This window comes from Bacillus rossius, chromosome 5, assembly GCF_032445375.1.
Source record: "Bacillus rossius redtenbacheri isolate Brsri chromosome 5, Brsri_v3, whole genome shotgun sequence".
Classification (NCBI taxonomy): Eukaryota; Metazoa; Arthropoda; class Insecta; order Phasmatodea; family Bacillidae; genus Bacillus; species Bacillus rossius.
In genome coordinates this window covers 27,561,435-27,585,488 of record NC_086333.1, presented here as the reverse complement: position 1 = coordinate 27,585,488, position 24,054 = coordinate 27,561,435, and the positions used below count along the sequence as shown (strand labels likewise).

The 24,054-nt window shown below is 45.7% G+C and overlaps 1 protein-coding gene across 2 annotated transcripts in view; it reads right to left on the bottom strand.

The window, feature by feature from the left end:
* Positions 1-24,054, bottom strand: part of LOC134531663 (DNA repair protein RAD50-like) — a 253,543-nt gene that overhangs the window by 55,339 nt on the left and 174,150 nt on the right. For both annotated transcript variants that reach the window (XM_063367443.1, XM_063367442.1), the window contains exon 22: positions 14,487-14,660. In XM_063367443.1, the coding sequence (XP_063223513.1) occupies positions 14,487-14,660 (174 nt within the window). The remainder of the gene's footprint in view (positions 1-14,486; positions 14,661-24,054) is intronic.

The window sequence follows — 24,054 nt, the reverse complement described above, 5'->3', positions numbered from 1 at the left end:
AGAATTATACTGTGGGAAATGCCAAAGTTCAAGTTTCCCATCATAAGAACACATACAGAAATTGCCAGAACGTCTGGGGGTGCGGCGTTTGTCCTAAAATCGTTTGTCCTAAAGCGTTTATCCTAATTTCGTTTGTCCTAAAAATTAGGACAAACGACTTTAGGACAAACGACGTTAGGACAAACGACTTTAGGACAAACGACTTTAGGACAAACGAATTTTAGGACAAACGACGGAACAGCTTCAAAATATTTTTACTCTGAGTTTTAGGACAAACGACTTTAGGACAAACGACTTTAGGACAAACGACTTTTAGGACAAATGACGGTTCCAGTATCGATAAATCCTTACTCTGAGTTTTAGGACAAACGACTTTAGGACAAACGACATTAGGACAAACGACTTTAGGACAAACGACATTAGGATAAACGACTTTAGGACAAACGACATTAGGACAAACGACTTTAGGACAAACGACATTAGGACAAACAACTTTAGGACAAACGACTTTAGGACAAACGACTTTTAGGACAAATGATTTTAGGACAAACGACATTATGAAAAACCAAGTTAGGACTAATGACTTTAGGACAAAAAATTTGAGTCAAATTATTTTATTTAATAAACCACAGAGCATGTGAGAACTTACAGTAAAAGAAAACGTTGGAAAAAAATAGTTATATACTGGGGAAATACTTTACATTCTATGGAAAAAAAATTCAGCGTTTACGATCGTTACAAATTTTTAACATCTAGGAATGGACGACTACGGTTTCAACGAACTTAATCTGTTTTTTTTTTTTTTTGCCATCTTGGATCCGCCAAATTTAAATAGAGCACCCCACTCATTATGATGAAATTTTCGTCATGACCGCCATATTGAATTTTTCTATTCCACTGGAGACCGCCATCTTGGATGCCATCGACTTTGTTTCTGTTCTTTGTTCCTAGATAGCGCCAGCAACGCTCTTGATTTTTTTTGTTCTTATGGAGGCCGCCATCTTGGATACCATTGACTTTGTTTCTGCTGTTTGTTCCTAGAGAGCGCCAGCCTAGTTCTTTTTTTTTTTTTTTTTGGTCTTCTGGAGGCCACCATCTTGGATACTATTGACTTTATTTCTGCCGTTTGTTCATAGAGAGCGCCAGCGTCACTCTGATTCATCACATAAGGTCAATGTTCCATTACCTACCATAGCTATTATAGTCCTTATCGACATATTAAATTTAAATTTTTTTAACAAAATTCATTGGAAGCGCTGTGATTCGAACCATTGCAGCTCTGATCTCTAGGTTGGAAAACATACGCCTTTAACCGCACGACCATCGATACATTTACCAAACTGAGAATAAAATAAGGTATATATAAAAATAACAAGCATATTCGGACTTGTAATTTTTTTGATTTGAAGTAATAATAGCACCTCATGTTCGAGACAGAACCACCATCATGTATTAAGACGTAACTGTAACAATTATCGTTACGGTCACAATCTTGAATATCCGTAATTGTTTTGTTAGAAAATCGGGAAAAAATTTAAAAATCATTAAAAAATTAATCAATCGAATGAAAAAATAAAAATCTTAAAAAAACACTGTTGCACTTTTCGTTACGGTCGCCATTTTGAAAATACATAATTTTAATGCTAGAGATTCGAGAAAAATTCCAAAATTCATCAAAAAAAAATACTTATTAGAATACTGATTAATTAGTTAGATTCCTGTCCTTGCTTAGATTCTATTAGAGCAAAAAAAAAACAGATCCTTCCTCCACAGAAGCCACCTACAGACTGATCTCCGCCACCAATAGCAAGGTATATATATATCGTCAGCTGGTATGACGACATGTCCGCCATCTTGTCTTCATCCGCTGGAGACCACCATCATGTTTTCGTCTGCTAGAGTGTGCTGATACCATGTTAGTATAATATTCTGTTCACCATAACTTTGTCCTCAACTGTTTGCATTGAACTTTGACCTTGACCTTGAAATTTGCACTTGACCTTGAAATTGACTTTGAACCTTGACATTGAAATTTGACCTTGACCTTGAAATTTGACCCTGACCTTGAAATTTGACTTTTACCTTGACGACCATCATGGATCCGCCATTTAGGTTCAGTACATGCTACCAGGAGCTACCACCTGCTAGAGGTCATTGCCACCATCTATTTTTCGTCTGCTGGAGGACACCATCTTGTGCGTGTACTCGTCCTATAGAGTACATTACCATCATACTTGTCTAAGTTTTACCCGCTAGAGTGCAGTAATCATTTATTATGACTGAAGTGCCTGCCATCTTGAAATTTGGGCGCCATTTTGGAATCGTGTAATTATTTAGCTAGAAATTCAGGAAAAAATTCCAAAATTCATCAAAAAATTCACTCATTAAAGTAGGTAATGATTGATTATATCAATTCCTGTTCTTGGTTCGATCCTTGGATGACGAAAAAAAATAATTTTATGTAAAAATAATTATTATAATAAATTATTATCAAAGTCCTAAATTATAATTAAAATCATATATTACCATCATCCTATAAACCATTAAGACAACCATTTTAGATATTTGTATTTATTGACTTATTAGTTCGGGAAAAATTCCAAAATTCACCGAAAAAATCACACTATGTTTTACATATTGAATCGAAACTTTCTTCGATTTATGAACGAAGCTGAAAAAAAAATTAATTTAAATACCAGAAAAATGTCAGGTTCGAGAAATAATACACCGCAATTTCTTTCACAAACATAATATTTATTACATAATTTCTATCCTACTAAAGGATCACTTGCGAAAGCCAGCAATCTTATAAACATTTAGCCCTGCATAGACGTGAAACGACTAATTCTAAGCTCTTACAGCTCCAACTGCTCCAAATGCTCCAAATGCTCTAACAGCTCCAACAGCTCCAGAGGCTCCAAATGCTCCAAATGCTCCAACAACTCCAAATGCTACAAAGGCTCCAAATGCACCAAATGCTCCAAATGCTGCGAAAGCTCCAAATGCTCCAACAGCTCCAAATGCTGCAAATGCTACAAATGGTCCAACTGCTCCAACAGCTCCAAATGCTCCAAATGCTCCAACAGCTTCAAATGCTACAAAGGCTCCAAATGCACCAGCAGCTCAAACAGCTCCAAATACTCCAACACAAGCTTGATTAGGATAATATATTTTGTGTCGGAAATTAGGCATTTCGTCACTTTTTTTAAATTATTCTATAATTTTAAATATTTTTTTTTTTGGAAATCTTATTTTTTTTAGTTTATCTGGTTGTTAAGGGGGTGATTTACTCTTTGTTAGGCCGGTGTACGCCACATGTTTAAACTTTGTGCCAGTGGACCGAACACCCCTTTCCCAGGGGGCCTATCTGATATTTTTCTGTCAAATGTGGACGTGGGCAGCCCACTTGAAATTTATCTCGCCTGCAGTCACGTCCCGAGTTTGTAATTTTATTTCTCTTCATGACCAAATTTGCATAGAGCAGCTTCTGGGCTGCAAGATGCTACTTCTTAGAGGCCTGCTGAGAATAGCAAGTCTCGCCACGAATGGGTCTCCAGTGGACCTGTGTTCCCACCTTAGTGGCTATTTTTGTCCCCCCTTCCTCTCACTCCACCTCACCTTAGTTCTGAGAAATCAAGTCGGGAGCAGTGACCTGACGTGAACTTAGCCAAGACGATGGGCTAATTCAAGGACTTTCTCCCTGGTCTTACAGAGACGTCCACGACATCTTGCGGCAGAAAAAGTAACCGCGGGCCTGATCACCAAGGTGTAGAGCACACCCTCGTGACACCTGGTGGCAAGTCAGCTCACCGCCTTAGTTAGTTCTTCTTTACGCTGCTAGAAAGCAGCGTCGCGGCGCCATAAGGAACTATGTTTCTTCTCACGGCCTGTAGAAGTCGATTGTTTGTTGCCTTCTGTACTTGCCGGTAGAGAGTGCGCATGTCTGTGTTCTTGTCACGACCGCCTCGGACTCCTTCGCATGTTTTCGGCCATGAGCCGAACCTTCCCCCTCTTTTTTCCTAGGGCCGACCACCCGATTTAATTAGTAGCTTTGACCGTCATCGCCAGAACTCAGTACTCTGACCTCGGCTGCTGACCACGTCTTCTCGGCGTCCTCTGCGCTAAGAGGCTTTACGCGGGAACAGCGATTTTCGGTTGCATAAAAGATGTCAGTTGCTTAAGGGATGTGATCCCATTTGTACAGTAGCCAGGCAGATGTAGTTTTTAAATAAGTCATATGTAGTTAAAATTTTTATTTTTTTTTATTCTTTAAAAATTTGTTTTCCTAACGCGCATCTGCGATTTCTCGGTGCACGTCATCCTTATGTCGGCGCGTGACACCTCGAAAGCCCTGTTTCCACACCCTGTTTGGTGAGATCCGTTGTTTTTTTTCCTCCCCATATTCTCGTTTGTTGGCCTTTCGCGCCGACTGTGTATGACTGTCTGGAAGTAGGTCTAATTCGTTTTGAATTTGACTTGTGTTTCAGAAAGGGTCCAAGTTTCTGGGGAGAAAAATTTCTCCCCGCATGATCTTCGGGACCTCCAGCTGATTTCCCCCTTTAGAAGAGTTTTTCTCTCGGTCCGACGTCATCCTGGGAAGACCCGGATGATATTAGCTATATATATTTTCCGCTTGCATTGAAGGAACTAAATTCCATAAAAAGATACCAGCGAGCAGTGCTGTAAGAATGTAATACTCAAGAACATGTAAAATCAAGGAAACTAATATATATGTAATCGTTGGGAGAGTCAAATTTTGGTGCTATACTTGAAATTTTGTAAATGTAATCATTTTTTTGTTAAGGTATAATATGTATTGTTTTAAATAATGTAGGGGCTCCCCTTTACTTTGTTAATTACTAAGATCTTTATTATCATGTCGAAATATCGATAAAACAAAACCTCTTAATGATAAACCAGGAAAACCTATAGACCAAATTATATATAGTGTATTTATTTATCATATACCTTCTACATAATGATCCACGAACTCCCAAGTTACTAGAGTGCAGGGAGTGTAAATTTTGTCTTGTTCACCGCCTCGTGTCCCCTCTGGTAATTAACTTTTATTTTCTTAATATTTTGCCCAGCAGTTTCCAAGGTGTTTTTAATTAATTGAAAATAATATAGTTTTTGGGCACGAGGGGCGTTGCAATTTTATTACGTCATTTCCATCGTTTTGATCTCAAGCCACCATCACTGTCTTCGCTCTTGACCGCTTTAGGTGCTTCAGCACAGTACTCAATTATGTCAGCATCACAAGCTTGCTCAGGAAATTAATTTTATTACGTTCTTTCCATCGTTTTGGTCTCAAGCCACCATCACAGTCTTCGCTCTTGCATGATTTAGGTGCTTCAGCACAGTACTCATTCATGTCAGCATCACAAGCTTGATCAGGATAATTTATTTTATTACGACGTTTCCATCGTTTTGGTCTCAGGCCGCCATCACAGTCTTCGATCTTGACCGCTTTAGGTGCTTCAGCACAGTACTCAATCATGTCAGCCTTAGATTTGTCAGCACAGTCATCGATCATGTCAGCCTCAGATGTGTCACCACAATCTTCAATCATGTCAGCTTCAGATGTTTCATCACAGTCTTCGGTCTTGCCAGCTTCAGGTTGTTCTCCATCTTTCACATTTTCATGGAGACGACTAGATATTGATATAAATATATTTTCATTTCTAATGAGGTTGCTACTTTCTTCGTTTTTTTTGTTGAAATTATTGTCTTGATCTATATCAGTATTTTTAGCATTAGCTTTTTTACATTCTTCATAATCATTATTGTCGTCTAATATTCTGCCTTCGTTCCTCTTCCACGATGTTGGAGCACAGTCTTCATTATCTTTATTCATCTTAGTTGTACAGTTCTTGCAATGTCTATCCAAGTAATATCTTCAACCAAAGGATTTATGACACTGACTGCAATTATATGGTTTTTGACAAGGACCCAAATTATACTCCTTCTCTCATGTCGTTTAGCATTCTTTCTCAAGGTAAACACCTTGCTGCAGTATCTACAGTGATGTCGTTTTGATACAGGTACAGGCAACGAACCAGGGTACATGTTAGATTCTGCGACTAATGGCAGATACAAACTAAAAGTTTTAAATTAAAACCATTACTTAAATAGAATTTTTTAAATATTTCGTCAGCGAGAGTTAAATTATCTCATGCAAAAGTACTGGTTGTAAGTAGTTATGCTTTTCAACAACAGATGATGCCACGTGTTGCTGCAGGTAAATAATATTTATTTCTTTTATGCGGGATGCGGATGTTCACTAACGATCGCAAAAGAAGGATGGCTTTGCTAGACTCCAAGGGGAAGGAAGTTTGTTCATCCAGTTAGTGATTCTCAGATTTCTCAGGACATATTATTATTTGACAGTATAATGATTTTTTTTAAATTCCACCTGATAAAAATATTGCAAGTGGTGATTTAGTAGCATAAATTCACTAATTAAATTTAACCTTGAATATAATGACATGTCTCATTAAAAGTAAAACTCCTTTATGAAGAGATCGGTTTCTCAGAAATAACCAGAAGCACTTGGAGAAACCACAGGAATGATCGCAAACACACGGAAAAAAACCATGAAAATATTGACAAGAATAATTAGGAGCACATGGAGAAAACCATCATAATATTGACATGGATAATCGGGAGCACACAGAGAAAACCACCACACATTTTCTTTGATAAATTACAAAAAAAAATTAAACAAAATTACAAAATATAAAAAACTGATTCTGCTAGCTTATGAAATTCTCATTATTGCGCAAAGATAGAGTTCTAGTCCAAGCCAGAATCAGTTTTTGTATGTTTTGTAATTTTTGTTTAATTTTATTAATTTTTGTCATCTATGAAAAAAAATGTGTGGTGGTTTTCTCTGTGTGCTCCCGATTATCGATGTCAATATTTTGATGGTGTTCTCCGTGTGCTCCTAATTATTCTTGTCAATATTGTGGTGGTTTTTTCCGTGTGCTTGCGATCATTCCTGTGGTTTCTCCAAGTGCTTCTGGTTATTTATGAGAAACCGATCTTTCCATGAAGGAGTTTTAGTCTTAATGAGATATGTCATTATATTCAAGGTTAAATTTAATTAGTGAATTTCTGCTACTAAATCACCACTTGCAATATTTTTATCAGGTGGAATTTAAAAAAATCATTATTCAGTCAAATAATAATATGCCCTGAGAAATCTGAGAAACACTAACTGGATGAACAAACTTCCTTCTCCTTGGAGTCTAGCAAAGCCATCCTTCTTTTGCGATCGTTAGTGAACATCCACATCCCGCACAAAAGAAATACATAAATATTATTTACCTGCAGCAACACGTGGCATCATCTGTTGTTGAAAAGCATAACTACTTACAACCAGTACTTTTGCATGAGATAATTTAACTCTCGCTGACGAAATATTTAAAAAATTCTATTTAAGTAATGGTTTTAATTTAAAACTTTTAGTTTGCATCTGCCATTAGTCGCAGAATCTAACATGTACCCTGGTTCGTTGCCTGTACCTGTATCAAAACGACATCACTGTAGATACTGCAGCAAGGTGTTTACCTTGAGAAAGAATGCTAAACGACATGAGAGAAGGAGTATAATTTGGGTCCTTGTCAAAAACCATATAATTGCAGTCAGTGTCATAAATCTTTTGGTTGAAGATATCACTTGGATAGACATTGCAGGAACTGTACAACTAAGATGAATAAAGATAATGAAGACTGTGCTCCAACATCGTGGAAGAGGAACAAAGGCAGAATATTAGACGACAATAATGATTATGAAGAATGTAAAAAAGCTAATGCTAAAAATACTTATATAGATCAAGACAATAATTTCAACAAAAAAAACGAAGAAAGTAGTAACCTCATTAGAAATGAAAATATATTTATATCAATATCTAGTCGTCTCGATGAAAATGTGAAAGATGGAGAACAACCTGAAGCTGGCAAGACCGAAGACTGTGATGAAACATCTGAAGCTGACATGATTGAAGATTGTGGTGACACATCTGAGGCTGACATGATCGATGACTGTGCTGACAAATCTAAGGCTGACATGATTGAGTACTGTGCTGAAGCACCTAAAGCGGTCAAGATCGAAGACTGTGATGGCGGCCTGAGACCAAAACGATGGAAACGTCGTAATAAAATAAATTATCCTGATCAAGCTTGTGATGCTGACATGAATGAGTACTGTGCTGAAGCACCTAAATCATGCAAGAGCGAAGACTGTGATGGTGGCTTGAGACCAAAACGATGGAAAGGACGTAATAAAATTAATTTCCTGAGCAAGCTTGTGATGCTGACATAATTGAGTACTGTGCTGAAGCACCTAAAGCGGTCAAGAGCGAAGACAGTGATGGTGGCTTGAGATCAAAACGATGGAATTGACGTAATAAAATTATAACGCCCCTCGTGCCCAAAAAATTTATTATTTTCAATTAATTAAAAACACCTTGGAAACTGCTGGGCAAAATATTAAGAAAATAAAAGTTAATTACCATAGGGGACACGAGGCGGTGAACAAGACAAAATTTACACTCCCTGCACTCTAGTAACTTATGAGTTCGTGGATCGTTATGTAGAAGGTATATGATAAATAAATACACTATATAAATAATTTGGTCTATAGGTTTTCCTGGTTTATTATTAAGAGGTTTTGTTTTATCGATATTTCGACATGATAATAAAGATCTTAGTAATGAACAAAGTTAAGGGGGTGCCCCTACATTATTTAAAACCATACATATTACACCTTAACAAACAAATGATTACATTAACAAAATTTCAAATATAGCACCAAAATTTGATACTCCCAACGATTAAATGTATATTAGTTTCCTTGATTTTACATGTTCTTGAGGATTACATTCTTAAAGCACTGCTCACTGGTATCTTTTTAATGAATTTAGTTCCTTCTATGCAAGCGAAATATATATATAGCTCATATCACCGGGGTCTTCCCAGGATGACGTCGGACCGAGAGAAAAACTCTTCTAAAGGGGGAAATCAGCTGGAGGTCCCGAAGATCCTGCGGGGAGAAATTTCTCTCCCCAGAAACATGGACCCTGTCTGAAACACAAGTCAAATCAAAACGAATTAGACCTACTTCCAGACAGTCATACACAGTCGACGCGAAAGGCAACAAACAGGAATATGGAGAGGAAAAAAAAACGGATCATACCAAACAGGGCCTACGAGGTGTCTCGCGCCGACATCAGGATGAAGCGCACCGAGAAATCGTGGATTTGCGTTAGGAAAACAAATTTTTAAAGAATAAAAAAAATAAAAATTTCACCTACACATGACTTTTTCTAAAAACTACATCTGCCTGGCTACTGTACAAATGGAATCACATCCCTTAAGCAACTGACTACATCTTTTATGCAACCGAAAATTGCTGTTCCCGCGAAAAGCCTCTTGGCGCAGAGGACGCCGAGAAGACGTGGTCAGCAGCCGTGGTCAGAGAACTGAGTCCTGGTGATGACGGTCAAAGCTACTAATTAAATCGGGTGGTCGGCCCTAGGAAAAAAGAGGGGGAAGGTTCGGCTCATGGCCGAAAACATGCGAAGGAGTCCGAGGCGGTCGTGACAAGAACACAGACATGCGCACTCTCTACCAGCAAGTACAGAAGGCAACAAACAATCGACTTCTACAGGCCGTGAGAAGAAACATAGTTCCTTATGGCGCTGCGACGCTGCTTTCTAGCAACGTAAAGGGGAACTAACTGAGGCGGTGAGCTGACTTGCCACCAGGTGTCACGAGGGTGTGCTCTACACCTTGGCGACCAGGCCCGCGGTTACTTTTTCTGCCGCTAGATGTCGTGGACGTCTCTGTAAGACCAGGGAGAATGTCCTTGAATTAGCCCATCGTCTTGGCTAAGTTCAAGTAAGGTCACTGCTCCCGACTTGATTTCTCAGAACTAAGGTGAGGTGGAGTGAGAGGAAGGGGGGACAGAAATAGCCACTAAGGTGGGAACACAGGTCCACTGAAGACCCATTCGTTGCGAGACTTGCTATTCTCAGCAGGCCTCTAAGAAGTAGCATCTTGCAGCCCAGAAGCTGCTCTATGCAAATTTGGTCATGAAGAGAAATAAAATTACAAACTCGGGACGTGACTGCAGGCGAGATAAATTTCAAGTGGGCTGCCCACGTCCACATTTGACAGAAAAATATCATATAGGCCCCCTGGGAAAGGGGTGTTCGGTCCACTGGCACAAAGTTTAAACATGTGGCGTACACCGGCCTAACAAAGAGTCAATCACCCACTTAACAACCAGATAAACTAAAAAAAAAAATATATTTGATATTATAGAAAAATTAAAAAAAGTGACGAAATGCCTAATTTCCGACACAAAATAAATTATCCTAATCAAGCTTGTGATAATCACTGGTTTCGATGACGAAAGTGACCTTGTGGTTGGTGTTGAAACAGAAGACACCAGGGATAATCATATTAATTATAAACATACAAAGAAAATGAAGGTAGCAGAGAGATTGATTATAACTCATGGGAAGATCCTAACATATTGGTTGACAGTCAAAGACTTCTACATGGTTCGCTTTGTGCAGGAAACTATTCGAGCATCAAAGAAATATCCTTCATACTTAAAGAACTGAGGGAAGCTGGCTACATAAAATAATGGTTTCCATTAATTGCATGTGTATAAACTTGAAGAAAAATTAAGATTTTTTAAAAGTGTATTTTATCATTTCTCGAAAGCTCATTTCTAAATAAATTTATAACTTAAAGGTGTAAAAAAGTCACCACTGACATCCAAAATGTATACTAATAAAGTCATGCATGTAATCATGTCAAGTTCGATAAAAAAAAAGTAATTGAAATCAGTTGGAGCATTTGGAGAATTTGGAGCTGTTGGTGTAATTGGAGCTGTTGGAGCATTTGAAGCATTTGGAGCTGTTGGAGCATTTGGAGCCTTTGGAGCATTTGGAGATGATGGAGCTGTTGGAGCATTTGGAGCATTTGGAGCTGTTGGAGCTGTTGGAGCATTTGAAGCATTTGGAGCATTTGGAGCATTTTGAGCTGTTGGAGCATTTGGAGCATTTTGAGCATTTGGAGCATTTTGAGCTGTTGGAGCATTTGGAGCATTTGGTGCATTTGGAGCCTTTGTAGCATTTGAAGCTGTTGGAGCATTTGGAGCATTTGGAGCTGTTGGAGCAGTTGGAGCATTTGTAGCATTTGGAGCATTTGGTGCATTTGGAGCCTTTGTAGCATTTGGAGTTGTTGGAGCATTTGGAGCATTTGGAGCCTCTGGAGCTGTTGGAGCTGTTAGAGCATTTGGAGCATTTGGAGCAGTTGGAGCTGTAAGAGCTTAGAATTAGTCGTTTCACGTCTATGCAGGGCTAAATGTTTATAAGATTGCTGGCTTTCGCAAGTGATCCTTTAGTAGGATAGAAATTATGTAATAAATATTATGTTTGTAAAAGAAATTGCGGTGTATTATTTCTAGAACCTGACATTTTTCTGGTATTTAAATTAATTTTTTTTTTTCAGCTTCGTTCATAGATCGAAGAAAGTTTCGATTCAATATGTAAAACATAGTGTGATTTTTTCGGTGAATTTTGGAATTTTTCCCGAACTAATAAGTCAATAAATACAAATATCTAAAATGGTGGTCTTAATGGTTTATAGGATGATGGTAATATATGATTTTAATTATAATTTAGGACTTTGATAATAATTTATTATAATAATTATTTTTTACATAAATTTTTTTTTTCGTCATCCAAGGATCGAACCAAGAACAGGAATTGATATAATCAATCATTACCTACTTTAATGAGTGAATTTTTTGATGAATTTTGGAATTTTTTCCAGAATTTCTAGCTAAATAAAGACACGATTCCAAGATGGCGCCCAAATTTCAAGATGGCAGGCACTTCAGTCATAATAAATGATTACTGCACTCTAGCGGGTAAAACTTAGACAAGTATGATGGTAATGTACTCTATAAGACGAGTACACGCACAAGATGGTGTCCTCCAGCAGAAGAAAACAAGATGGTGGCAATGACCTCTAGCAGGTGGTAGCTCCTGGTAGCATGTACTGAACGCAAAATGGCGGATCCATGATGGTCGTCAAGGTAAAAGTCAAATTTCTAGGTCAAGGTCAAATTTCAAGGTCAAGGTAAAATTTCAAGGTCAAGGTCAAATTTCAAGGTCAAGGTTCAAAGTCAATTTCAAGGTCAAGTGCAAATTTCAAGGTCAAGGTCAAAGTTCAATGCAAACAGTTGAGGACAAAGTTATGGTGAACAGAATATTATACTAACATGGTATCAGCACACTCTAGCAGACGAAAACACGATGGTGGTCTCCAGTGGATGAAGACAAGATGGCGGACATGTCGTCATACCAGCTGACGATATATATATACCTTGCTATTGGTGGCGGAGATCAGTCTGTAGGTGGCTTCTGTGGAGGAAGGATCTGTTTTTTTTTGCTCTAATAGAATCTAAGCAAGGACAGGAATCAAACTAATTAATCAGTATTCTAATAAGTATTTTTTTTGATGAATTTTGGAATTTTTCTCGAATCTCTAGCATTAAAATTATGTATTTTCAAAATGGCGACCGTAACGAAAAGTGCAACGGTGTTTTTTAAGATTTTTATTTTTTTATTCGATTGATTAATTTTTTAATGATTTTTAAATTTTTTCCCGATTTTCTAACAAAACAATTACGGATATTCAAGATTGTGACCGTAACGATAATTGTTACAGTTACGTCTTAATACATGATGGTGGTTCTGTCTCGAACATGAGGTGTTATTATTACTTCAATTCAAAAAATTACAAGTCCGAATATGCATGTTATTTTTATATATACCTTATTTTATTCTAACTTTTGGTAAATGTCTCGATGGCCGTGCGGTGTAAGGCGTATGTGTTCCACCCTTGAGATCAGAGCTGCAATGGTTCGAATCACAGCGCTTCCAATGAATTTTGTTAAAAAATTTAAATTTAATATGTCGATAAGGACCATAATAGCTATGGTAGGTAATGGAACATCGACCTTTTGTGATGAATCATTGTGACGCTGGCGCTCTCTATGAACAAACAGCAGAAATAAAGTCAATGGTATCCAAGATGGTGGCCTCCAGAAGAACAAAAAAAAAATAAGGAGCTAGGCTGGCGCTCTCTAGGAACAAACAGCAGAAACAAAGTCAACGGTATCCAAGAAGGCGGCCTCCAGAAGAACAAAAAAAAAATCAAGAGCGTTGCTGGCGCTATCTAGGAACAAAGAACAGAAACAAAGTCGACGGCATCCAAGATGGCGGCCTCCATTGGAACAGAAAAATTCACAATGGCGGTCATTACGAAAATTTCATCATAATGAGTGGGGCGCTCTATTTAAATTTGGCGGATACAAGATGGCAAAAAAAAAAAAAAACCGATTTAGGTCGTTGAAACCGTTGTCGTCCATTCCTAGATGTCTAAAATTTGTAACGATCGTAAACGCTGAATTTTTTTTACATAGAATGTAAAGTATTTCCCTATATATAACATTTTTTTTTAAACGCTTTCTTTTACCGTAAGTTCTCACATGCTCTGTGGATTTTAATAAAATAATTTGACTCAAATTTTTTGTCCTAAAGTCATTAGTCCTAACTTGGTTTTTCATAATGTCGTTTGTCCTAAAATCATTTGTCCTAAAAGTCGTTTGTCCTAAAGTCGTTTGTCCTAAAGTCGTTTGTTCTAATGTCGTTTGTCCTAAAGTCGTTTGTCGTAATGTCGTTTGTCCTAAAGTCGTTTATCCTAATGTCGTTTGTCCTAAAGTCGTTTGTCCTAATGTCGTTTGTCCTAAAGTCGTTTGTCCTAAAACTCAGAGTAAGGATTTATCGATACTGGAACCGTCGTTTGTCCTAAAAGTCGTTTGTCCTAAAGTCGTTTGTCCTAAAGTCGTTTGTCCTAATGTCGTTTGTCCTAAAGTCGTTTGTCCTAAAACTCAGAGTAAAAATATTTTGAAGCTGTTCCGTCGTTTGTCCTACAATTAGTTTGTCCTAAAGTCGTTTGTCCTAAAGTCGTTTGTCCTAACGTCGTTTGTCCTAAAGTCGTTTGTCCTAATTTTTAGGACAAACGAAATTAGGATAAACGCTTTAGGACAAACGATTTTAGGACAAACGACGTGTACCCGAACGTCTCAGCAACTGATCACCTGTCTGCCGGCGCCGCTTAGTCATACACCTGTATCTCATCCTTTCTTTTACCAAAACTGTGCTATCACAAACACTCTATGAAAATAAATTTTTTTAAAATTGCTATGAAAATTATGTTTTAAAAAAAATCTGCAAATCACACTTATAAATAGTAACCCGGTTAACATTGTGAAAATCAGTAAAAAAAAAAGTAGTTAAAAGGCTGTTCTAAATACAGTAACAAAATATCAGAAGCTATGATGAATTTAATGCGAAACTAGGTTGAAATGACAGTAATCAGCTGATATACTGCACTTGCCTCGGTGAGCAGCGCGGTGTGCTCCGTCTCCAGCTGCCTCCTCTTCAGCAGCACCGCCTTCACGCTGACGGCCGCCAGCTGCCTCCTCAGCTCCTCCGTCTCGTCCGCCAGCTCCCGCTCCTCCTCCAGCTTGTCCCGCAGCTTCAGGTTGTCCTGCAGCTCCCGCTCCCGGTCCTGCAACACACGGCCGCCACCTGCCTCCTCAGCTCCTCCGTCTCCCGCTCCTCCTCCAGCTTGTCCCGCAGCTTCAGGTTGTCCTGCAGCTCTCGCTCCCGATCCTGCAACACACGGCCGCCACCTGCCTCCTCAGCTCCTCCGTCTCCCGCTCCTCCTCCAGCTTGTCCCGCAGCTCTCGCTCCCGGTCCTGCAACACACGGCCGCCACCTGCCTCCTCAGCTCCTCGGTCTCCCGCTCCTCCTCCAGCTTGTCCCGCAGCAATCGCTCCCGGTCCTGCAACACACGGCCGCCACCTGCCTCCTCAGCTCCTCCATCTCCCGCTCTTCCTCCAGCTTGTCCCGCAGCTCTCGCTCCCGGTCCTGCAACACACGGCCGCCACCTGCCTCCTCAGCTCCTCCGTCTCCCGCTCCTCCTCCAGCTTGTCCCGCAGCTTCAGGTTGTCCTGCAGCTCTCGCTCCCGATCCTGCAACACACGGCCGCCACCTGCCTCCTCAGCTCCTCCGTCTCCCGCTCCTCCTCCAGCTTGTCCCGCAGCTCTCTCTCCCGATCCTGCAACACACGCCCGCCACCTGCCTCCTCAGCTCCTCCGTCTCCCGCTCCTCCTCTAGCTTGTCCCGCAGCTTCAGGTTGTCCTGCAGCTCTCGCTCCCGATCCTGCAACACACGGCCGCCACCTGCCTCGTCAGCTCCTCCGTCTCCCGCTCCTCCTCCAGCTTGTCCCGCAGCTTCAGGTTGTCCTGCAGCTCTCGCTCCCGATCCTGCAACACACGGCCGCCACCTGCCTCCTCAGCTCCTCCGTCTCCCGCTCCTGCTCCAGCTTGTCCCGCAGCTTCAGGTTGTCCTGCAGCTCTCCCCCCTGGTCCTGCAACACACGGCCGCCACCTGCCTCCTCAGCTCCTCCGTCTCTCCCGCTCCTCCTCCAGCTTGTCCCGCAGCTTCAGGTTGTCCTGCAGCACTCGCTCCCGGTCCTACAACACACGGCTGCCACCTGCCTCCTCAGCTCCTCCGTCTCCCGCACCTCCTCCAGCTTGTCCCGCAGCTTCAGGTTGTCCTGCAGCTATCGCTCCCGATCCTGCAACACACGGCCGCCACCTGCCTCCTCAGCTCCTCCGTCTCCCGCTCCTCCTCCAGCTTGTCCCGCAGCTTCAGGTTGTCCTGCAGCTCTCCCCCCTGGTCCTGCAACACACGGCCGCCACCTGCCTCCTCAAATCTGCCGTCTCTCCCGCTCCTCCTCCAGCTTGTCCTGCAGCTTCAGGTTGTCCTGCAGCTCTCGCTCCTGGTCCTGCAACACAAGGCCGCCACCTGCCTCCTCAGCTCCTCCGTCACCCGCTCATCATCCAGATTGTCCTGCAGCTTCAGGTTGTCCTGATGCTCACGCTCCCGGTCCTGCAACACACGGCCGCCACCTGCCTCCTCAGCTCCTCCGTCTCCCGCTCCTCCTCCAGCTTGTCCCGCAGCTTCAGGTTGTCCTGCAGCTCTCGCTCCCGATCCTGCAACACACGGCCGCCACCTGCCTCCTCAGCTCCTCCGTCTCCCGCTCCTCCTCCAGCTTGTCCCGCAGCTCTCCCCCCTGGTCCTTTAACACACGGCCGCCACCTGCCTCCTCAGCTCCTCCGTCTCCCGCTCCTCCTCCAGCTTGTCCCGCAGCTTCAGGTTGTCCTGCAGCTCTCGCTCCTGGTCCTGCAACACAAGGCCGCCACCTGCCTCCTCAGCTCCTCCGTCTCCCGCTCATCCTCCAGATTGTCCTGCAGCTTCAGGTTGTCCTGATGCTCACGCTCCCGGTCCTGCAACACACGGCCGCCACCTGCCTCCTCAGCTCCTCCGTCTCCCGCTCCTCCTCCAGCTTGTCCCGCAGCTTCAGGTTGTCCTGCAGCTCTCGCTCCCGATCCTGCAACACACGGCCGCCACCTGCCTCCTCAGCTCCTCCGTCTCCCGCTCCTCCTCCAGCTTGTCCCGCAGCTCTCGCTCCCGATCCTGCAACACACGCCCGCCACCTGCCTCCTCAGCTCCTCCGTCTCCCGCTCATCCTCCAGATTGTCCTGCAGCTTCAGGTTGTCCTGATGCTCACGCTCCCGGTCCTGCAACACACGGCCGCCACCTGCCTCCTCAGCTCCTCCGTCTCCCGCTCCTCCTCCAGCTTGTCCCGCAGCTCTCGCTCCCGATCCTGCAACACACGCCCGCCACCTGCCTCCTTAGCTCCTCCGTCTCCCGCTCATCCTCCAGATTGTCCTGCAGCTTCAGGTTGTCCTGATGCTCACGCTCCCGGTCCTGCAACACACGGCCGCCACCTGCCTCCTCAGCTCCTCCGTCTCCCGCTCCTCCTCCAGCTTGTCCCGCAGCTTCAGGTTGTCCTGCAGCTCTCGCTCCTGGTCCTGAAACACACGGCCGCCACCTGCCTCCTCTGCTCCTCCGTCTCCCACTCCTCCTCCAGCTTGTCCCGCAGCTTCAGGTTGTCCTGCAGCTCTCGCTCCCGATCCTGCAACACACGGCCGCCACCTGCCTCCTCAGCTCCTCCGTCTCCCGCTCCTCCTCCAGCTTGTCCCGCAGCTCTCGCTCCCGATCCTGCAACACACGCCCGCCACCTGCCTCCTCAGCTCCTCCGTCTCCCGCTCCTCCTCTAGCTTGTCCCGCAGCTTCAGGTTGTCCTGCAGCTCTCGCTCCCGATCCTGCAACACACGGCCGCCACCTGCCTCGCCAGCTCCTCCGTCTCCCGCTCCTCCTCCAGCTTGTCCCGGAGCTTCAGGTTGTCCTGCAGCTCTCGCTCCCGATCCTGCAACACACGGCCGCCACCTGCCTCCTCAGCTCCTCCGTCTCCCGCTCCTCCTCCCTCTTGTCCCGCAGCTCTCGCTCCTGGTCCTGCAACACACGGCCGCCACCTGCCTCCTCAGCTCCTCCGTCTCCCGCTCCTCCTCCAGCTTGTCCCGCAGCTTCAGGTTGTCCTGCAGCACTCGCTCCCGGTCGTACAACACACGGCTGCCACCTGCCTCCTCAGCTCCTCCGTCTCCCACTCCTCCTCCAGCTTGTCCCGCAGCTTCAGGTTGTCCTGCAGCTCTCCCCCCTGGTCCTGCAACACACGGCCGCCACCTGCCTCCTCAGCTCCTCCGTCTCTCCCGCTCCTCCTCCAGCTTGTCCCGCAGCTTCAGGTTGTCCTGCAGCACTCGCTCACGGTCCTACAACACACGGCCGCCACCTGCCTCCTCAGCTCCTCCGTCTCCCGCTCCTCCTCCAGCTTGTCCCGCAGCTTCAGGTTGTCCTGCAGCTCTCGCTCCCGATCCTGCAACACACGGCCGCCACCTGCCTCCTCAGCTCCTCCGTCTCCCGCTCCTCCTCCAGCTTGTCCCGCAGCTTCAGGTTGTCCTGCAGCTCTCGCTCCCGGTCCTGCAACACACGGCCGCCACCTGCCTCCTCAGCACCTCCGTCTCACGCTCCTCCTCCAGCTTGTCCCGCAGCTTCAGGATGTCCTGCAGCTCTCGCTCCCGGTCCTGCAACACACGGCCGCCACCTGCCTCCTCAGCACCTCCGTCTCCCGCTCCTCCTCCAGCTTGTCCCGCAGCTTCAGGTTGTCCTGCAGCTCTCGCTCCCGGTCCTGCAACACACGGCCGCCACCTGCCTCCTCAGCTCCTCCGTCTCCCGCTCATCCTCCAGCTTGTCCCGTAGCTTCAGGTTGTCCTGCAGCTCCTGCTCCCGGTCCTGCAACACACGGCCGCCACCTGCCTCCTCAGCTCCTCCGTCTCCCGCTCATCCTCCAGCTTGTCCCGCAGCTTCAGGTTGTCCTGCAGCTCTCGCTCCCGGTCCTGCAACACACGGCCGCCACCTGCCTCCTCAGCTCCTCCGTCTCCCGCTCATCCTCCAGCTTGTCCTGCAGCTTCAGGTTGTCCTGCAGCTCTCGCTCCCGGTCCAGCAACACACGGCCGCCACCTGCCTCCTCAGCTCCTCCGTCTCCCGCTCATCCTCCAGCTTGTCCTGCAGCTTCAGGTTGTCCTGCAGCTCTCGCTCCCAATCCTGAAACACACGGCCGCCACCTGCCTCCTCAACTCCTCCGTCTCCCGCTCCTCCTCCAGCTTGTCCTGCAGCTTCAGGTTGTCCTGCAGCTCTCGCTCCCGGTCCTGCAACACACGGACGCCACCACCTCCTCTGCTCCTCCGTCACCCGCTCCTCCTCCAGCTTGTCCTGCAGCTTCAGGTTGTCCTGCAGCTCTCGCTCCCGGTCCTGCAACACACGGCCGCCACCTGCCTCCTCAGCTCCTCCGTCTCCCGCTCATCCTCCAGCTTGTCCTGCAGCTTCAGGTTGTCCTGCAGCTCTCGCTCCCGGTCCTGCAACACACGGCCGCCACCTGCCTCCTCAGCTCCTCCGTCTCCCGCTCATCCTCCAGCTTGTCCTGCAGCTTCAGGTTGTCCTGCAGCTCTCGCTCCCGGTCCTGCAACACACGGCCGCCACCTGCCTCCTCAGCTCCTCCGTCTCCCGCTCCTCCTCCAGCTTGTCCTGCAGCTTCAGGTTGTCCTGCAGCTCTCGCTCCCGGTCCTGCAACACACGGCCGCCACCTGCCTCCTCAGCTCCTCCGTCTCCCGCTCATCCTCCAGCTTGTCCTGCAGCTTTAGGTTGTCCAGCAGCTCTCGCTCCCGGTCCTGCAACACACGGCCGCCACCTGCCTCCTCAGCTCCTCCGTCTCCCGCTCCTCCTCCAGCTTGTCCTGCAGCTTCAGGTTGTCCTGCAGCTCTCGCTCCCGGTCCTACAACACACGGCCGCCACCTGCCTCCTCAGCTCCTCCGGCTCCCGCTCCTCCTCCAGCTTGTCCCGCAGCTTCAGGTTGTCCTGCAGCTCTCGCTCCCGGTCCTACAACACACGGCCGCCACCTGCCTCCTCAGCTCCTCCGTCTCCCGCTCCTCCTCCAGCTTGTCCTGCAGCTTCAGGTTGTCCTGCAGCTCTCGCTCCCGGTCCTGCAACACACGGCCGCCACCTGCCTCCTCAGCTCCTCCGTCTCCCGCTCCTCCTCTAGCTTGTCCCGCAGCTTCAGGTTGTCCTGCAGCTCTCGCTCCCGGTCCTGCAACACACGGCCGCCACCTGCCTCCTCAGCTCCTCCGTCTCCAGCTCCTCCTCCAGCTTGTCCTGCAGCTTCAGGTTGTCCTGCAGCTCTCGCTCCCGGTCCTGCAACACACGGCCGCCACCTGCCTCCTCAGCTCCTCCGTCTCCCGCTCATCCTTCAGCTTGTCCCGCAGCTTCAGGTTGTCCTGCAGCTCTCGCTCCCGGTCCTGCAACACACGGCCGCCACCTGCCTCCTCAGCTCCTCCGTCTCCCGCTCATCCTCCAGCTTGTCCTGCAGCTTCAGGTTGTCCTGCAGCTCTCGCTCCCGGTCCTGCAACACACGGCCGCCACCTGCCTCCTCAGCTCCTCCGTCTCCCGCTCATCCTCCAGCTTGTCCTGCAGCTTCAGGTTGTCCTGCAGCTCTCGCTCCCGGTCCTGCAACACACGGCCGCCACCTCCCTCCTCAGCTCCTCCGTCTCCCGCTCATCCTCCAGCTTGTCCTGCAGCTTCAGGTTGTCCTGCAGCTCTCGCTCCCGGTCCTGCAACACACGGCCGCCACCTGCCTCCTCAGCTCCTCCGTCTCCAGCTCCTCCTCCAGCTTGTCCTGCAGCTTCAGGTTGTCCTGCAGCTCTCGCTCCCGGTCCTGCAACACACGGCCGCCACCTGCCTCCTCAGCTCCTCCGTCTCCCGCTCATCCTTCAGCTTGTCCCGCAGCTTCAGGTTGTCCTGCAGCTCTCGCTCCCGGTCCTGCAACACACGGCCGCCACCTGCCTCCTCAGCTCCTCCGTCTCCCGCTCATCCTCCAGCTTGTCCTGCAGCTTCAGGTTGTCCTGCAGCTCTCGCTCCCGGTCCTGCAACACACGGCCGCCACCTGCCTCCTCAGCTCCTCCGTCTCCCGCTCATCCTCCAGCTTGTCCTGCAGCTTCAGGTTGTCCTGCAGCTCTCGCTCCCGGTCCTGCAACACACGGCCGCCACCTGCCTCCTCAGCTCCTCCGTCTCCCGCTCATCCTCCAGCTTGTCCTGCAGCTTCAGGTTGTCCTGCAGCTCTCGCTCCCGGTCCTGCAACACACGGCCGCCACCTGCCTCCTCAGCTCCTCCGTCTCCAGCTCCTCCTCCAGCTTGTCCTGCAGCTTCAGGTTGTCCTGCAGCTCTCGCTCCCGGTCCTGCAACACACGGCCGCCACCTGCCTCCTCAGCTCCTCCGTCTCCAGCTCCTCCTCCAGCTTGTCCTGCAGCTTCAGGTTGTCCTGCAGCTCTCGCTCCCGGTCCTGCAACACACGGCCGCCACCTGCATCCTCAGCTCCTCCGTCTCCCGCTCATCCTCCAGCTTGTCCCGCAGCTTCAGGTTGTCCTGCAGCTCTCGCTCCCGGTCCTGCAACACACGGCCGCCACCTGCCTCCTCAGCTCCTCCGTCTCCCGCTCATCCTCCAGCTTGTCCTGCAGCTTCAGGTTGTCCTGCAGCTCTCGCTCCCGGTCCTGCATCACACGGCCGCCACCTGCCTCCTCAGCTCCTCCGTCTCCCGCTCCTCCTCCAGCTTGTCCTGCAGCTTCAGGTTGTCCTGCAGCTCTCGCTCCTGGTCCTGCAACACACGGCCGCCACCTGCCTCCTCAGCTCCTCCGTCTCCCGCTCATCCTCCAGCTTGTCCCGCAGCTTCAGGTTGTCCTGCAGCTCTCGCTCCCGGTCCTGCAACACACGGCCGCCACCTGCCTCCTCAGCTCCTCCGTCTCCCGCTCATCCTCCAGCTTGTCCTGCAGCTTCAGGTTGTCCTGCAGCTCTCGCTCCTGGTCCTGCAACACACGGCCGCCACCTGCCTCCTCAGCTCCTCCGTCTCCCGCTCCTCCTCCAGCTTGTCCTGCAGCTTCAGGTTGTCCTGCAGCTCTTGCTCCCGGTCCTGCAACACTCGGCTGCCACCTTCGCCCGCGGGCACGCAGCTGCTCTTCCGTGGCTTCCGTTACACACAGGAACAACTTCCTTATGCCATATTATCTTTGAAAGATTTGGGCAATGGGAGTGCATGACTTGATGTAAGTTTTTGAACATACGCTATTGCTAAGAACTTTTTCTGTTGAAGAAAAAATAAAAAATAAAGAAATAAATAAATAAAAATACCCAAACAAGACAAAAAAAAACACAAAATTAAGCAAAAAATTGCTGTTGTCAACATGGATGTAAACACCACAAAATATTCCGTAACAGGAATATGGTCAACAAACAAAGAAAAACAAAGAAAAATGTACTAAGAGAAAATTAAATCAATTCAGCCCATTAACAAGCATGCCTGTCACTTTCCTGCCTTCAGCAATTATCTAATTCTTACATATAGCATGACACATAGAATGTAACTGCTCTAGATAAATACACAAACTGAAATATTTTTGTCAGTACACATCAACTACATGAAAAACGATAATCCTCATCCTTGGAAAAATAGGACTTACCCCAAAACATACAGAGATATTTATTGTTATGAACAAAGAGTTTTGTAAAATGACCTAAGATTAACTTAAAAATAATTGTATTATTTAAGTTATATGCAGTGATTAAAACTTAACACAATAACAATACCACAAAAAAAAAAAAAAAGAATTTTACTAAATATTTTTTTTCTTAAATAACTTGAAATACTAATAAATGGTCATTCCGTGTCGTATCAACAATTGCTACAATCTTGGTTTCCTATATTTTAAAAGAAAGTGTATTCTCCCCTCCCCAGCCCACATTTTTCCGAGGAGCAGTTAGTAAATTGCAGCCCTAAATTAAATCAACTTATATTGTTGCAAATTTTGTATTTTTACACCTCAATAATCTTATGTTTTTAGCAAACACTGTTAAATCATCAAGACAGACGTTTGGATATAAACATATACAAGTAACTCGTGAGAGGACTCCAGCACACCCAAGGAAAAGCCAGGCTATATCAAAGCTGACATATTTTATTTTTTTGTGTTACTCTTTTTATTAAGGCTTCAAGCTTATACTGTGCCTACGGCACATTTTGAATACAGTATACACCAATGGTCACTTATAAGGCCATTAAGCCCATTAGACATGGGAACGCTGCGCTGGGCTGCCATCATTGGGTGCATCACCGGTCCACTCAACTTCTGCCTGCCGAAGATAACAGACATAATAATTTTAATTGTATCAACTGTAAGCATTGTAGAGTATTGGTTCAAGGTTACAATTAAAGAGTTGTCAAACAGTTTTAGATAATCTTGAGTACTGCTTAGTTGTTTTCTCACTTGCAGTGCCACCTATGTTGAAATAATGGCTCTTTCCCCAATTATTAAAAGGTTTAAGTTAAGTAACAATTTATTATGTTGTTTCATCATGTTCAGTAAATTGGTTAGGTTTGCTGCTACCATTTCAATAACAGCTTTCAGCTTTAAATTTCTTTTAAGAAGTATTCCTGTATTTGCTATATGCTTTATAATCATAACTTACACTATTTCACACTTTTCCAGCTATTCTGACAGTTTTACCAATTATGAATAGGCCTCTAGGCCTTGTTTTTAACCCCCTGGTTGTGAAATTACATTTTTATATGTTTTCATGTATTTTTTTAGGATTGCTTGCTTTACTTTATTTGAAATGGCAGGTTTAACGTAATTTTATTTTATATTTTTTGTTCTCCTCACCACAATTCTTTGTCTGGAAGGTAAGCTGATGTAACAGTTTGGCCAGATCCGTAATAATTAGAGAGAGACAAAGAGTTCGTAGCCATGAGAAAAAACGTTGAAGTGTCGGATGGCTGTTGCAATGTGCCCGTATTTGCTAGTAATTTATCAAGGTATTTTTGTGATTGGTTGAAAATGATGTCACTAGTTTTCTTCTTGTAAATTTTGCCAGAAACACCTCGCTACGAGGGGTCAGAAATCACATTTTTGCTGTGGTTTTGTAAGAGCCGTGCTGTGATTGGCTGACAGGTCACGCACCTGCAACATCCTTTGGGCATATGCGGCTACGTAGCCTCGTCTTTGTCTGAACGAGGTACGTAGGTCACGTGTCGGGCAGTGACTCACAAAATCATATACGTAATTATGTGACTTTATAGAGAATTTAGCGGCTGTGGTCCGGGTGCTACCTGTTATCATCAACCTGACTTCATTTTTCGGAATAGTTTTAACCACAGTTCGCAGGTGTTAGCCCACAGCAATGTTCAAGTGATCGTGTTCCGAGGACAAAGTCTTCTGGCTGTACTGTGAATTCATCTATTACCACTGGACTTAACTACGAACTATCCTTAAATATTCATCCTTCAGTACCGGCGAACTGTAAATTTGTTTGCTCAGAAATCCGTGAATAGGTTATGTGCAACATGTTTGTAAATTCTACATGTACTTGTTCTTATGGTTTTATATATATATATT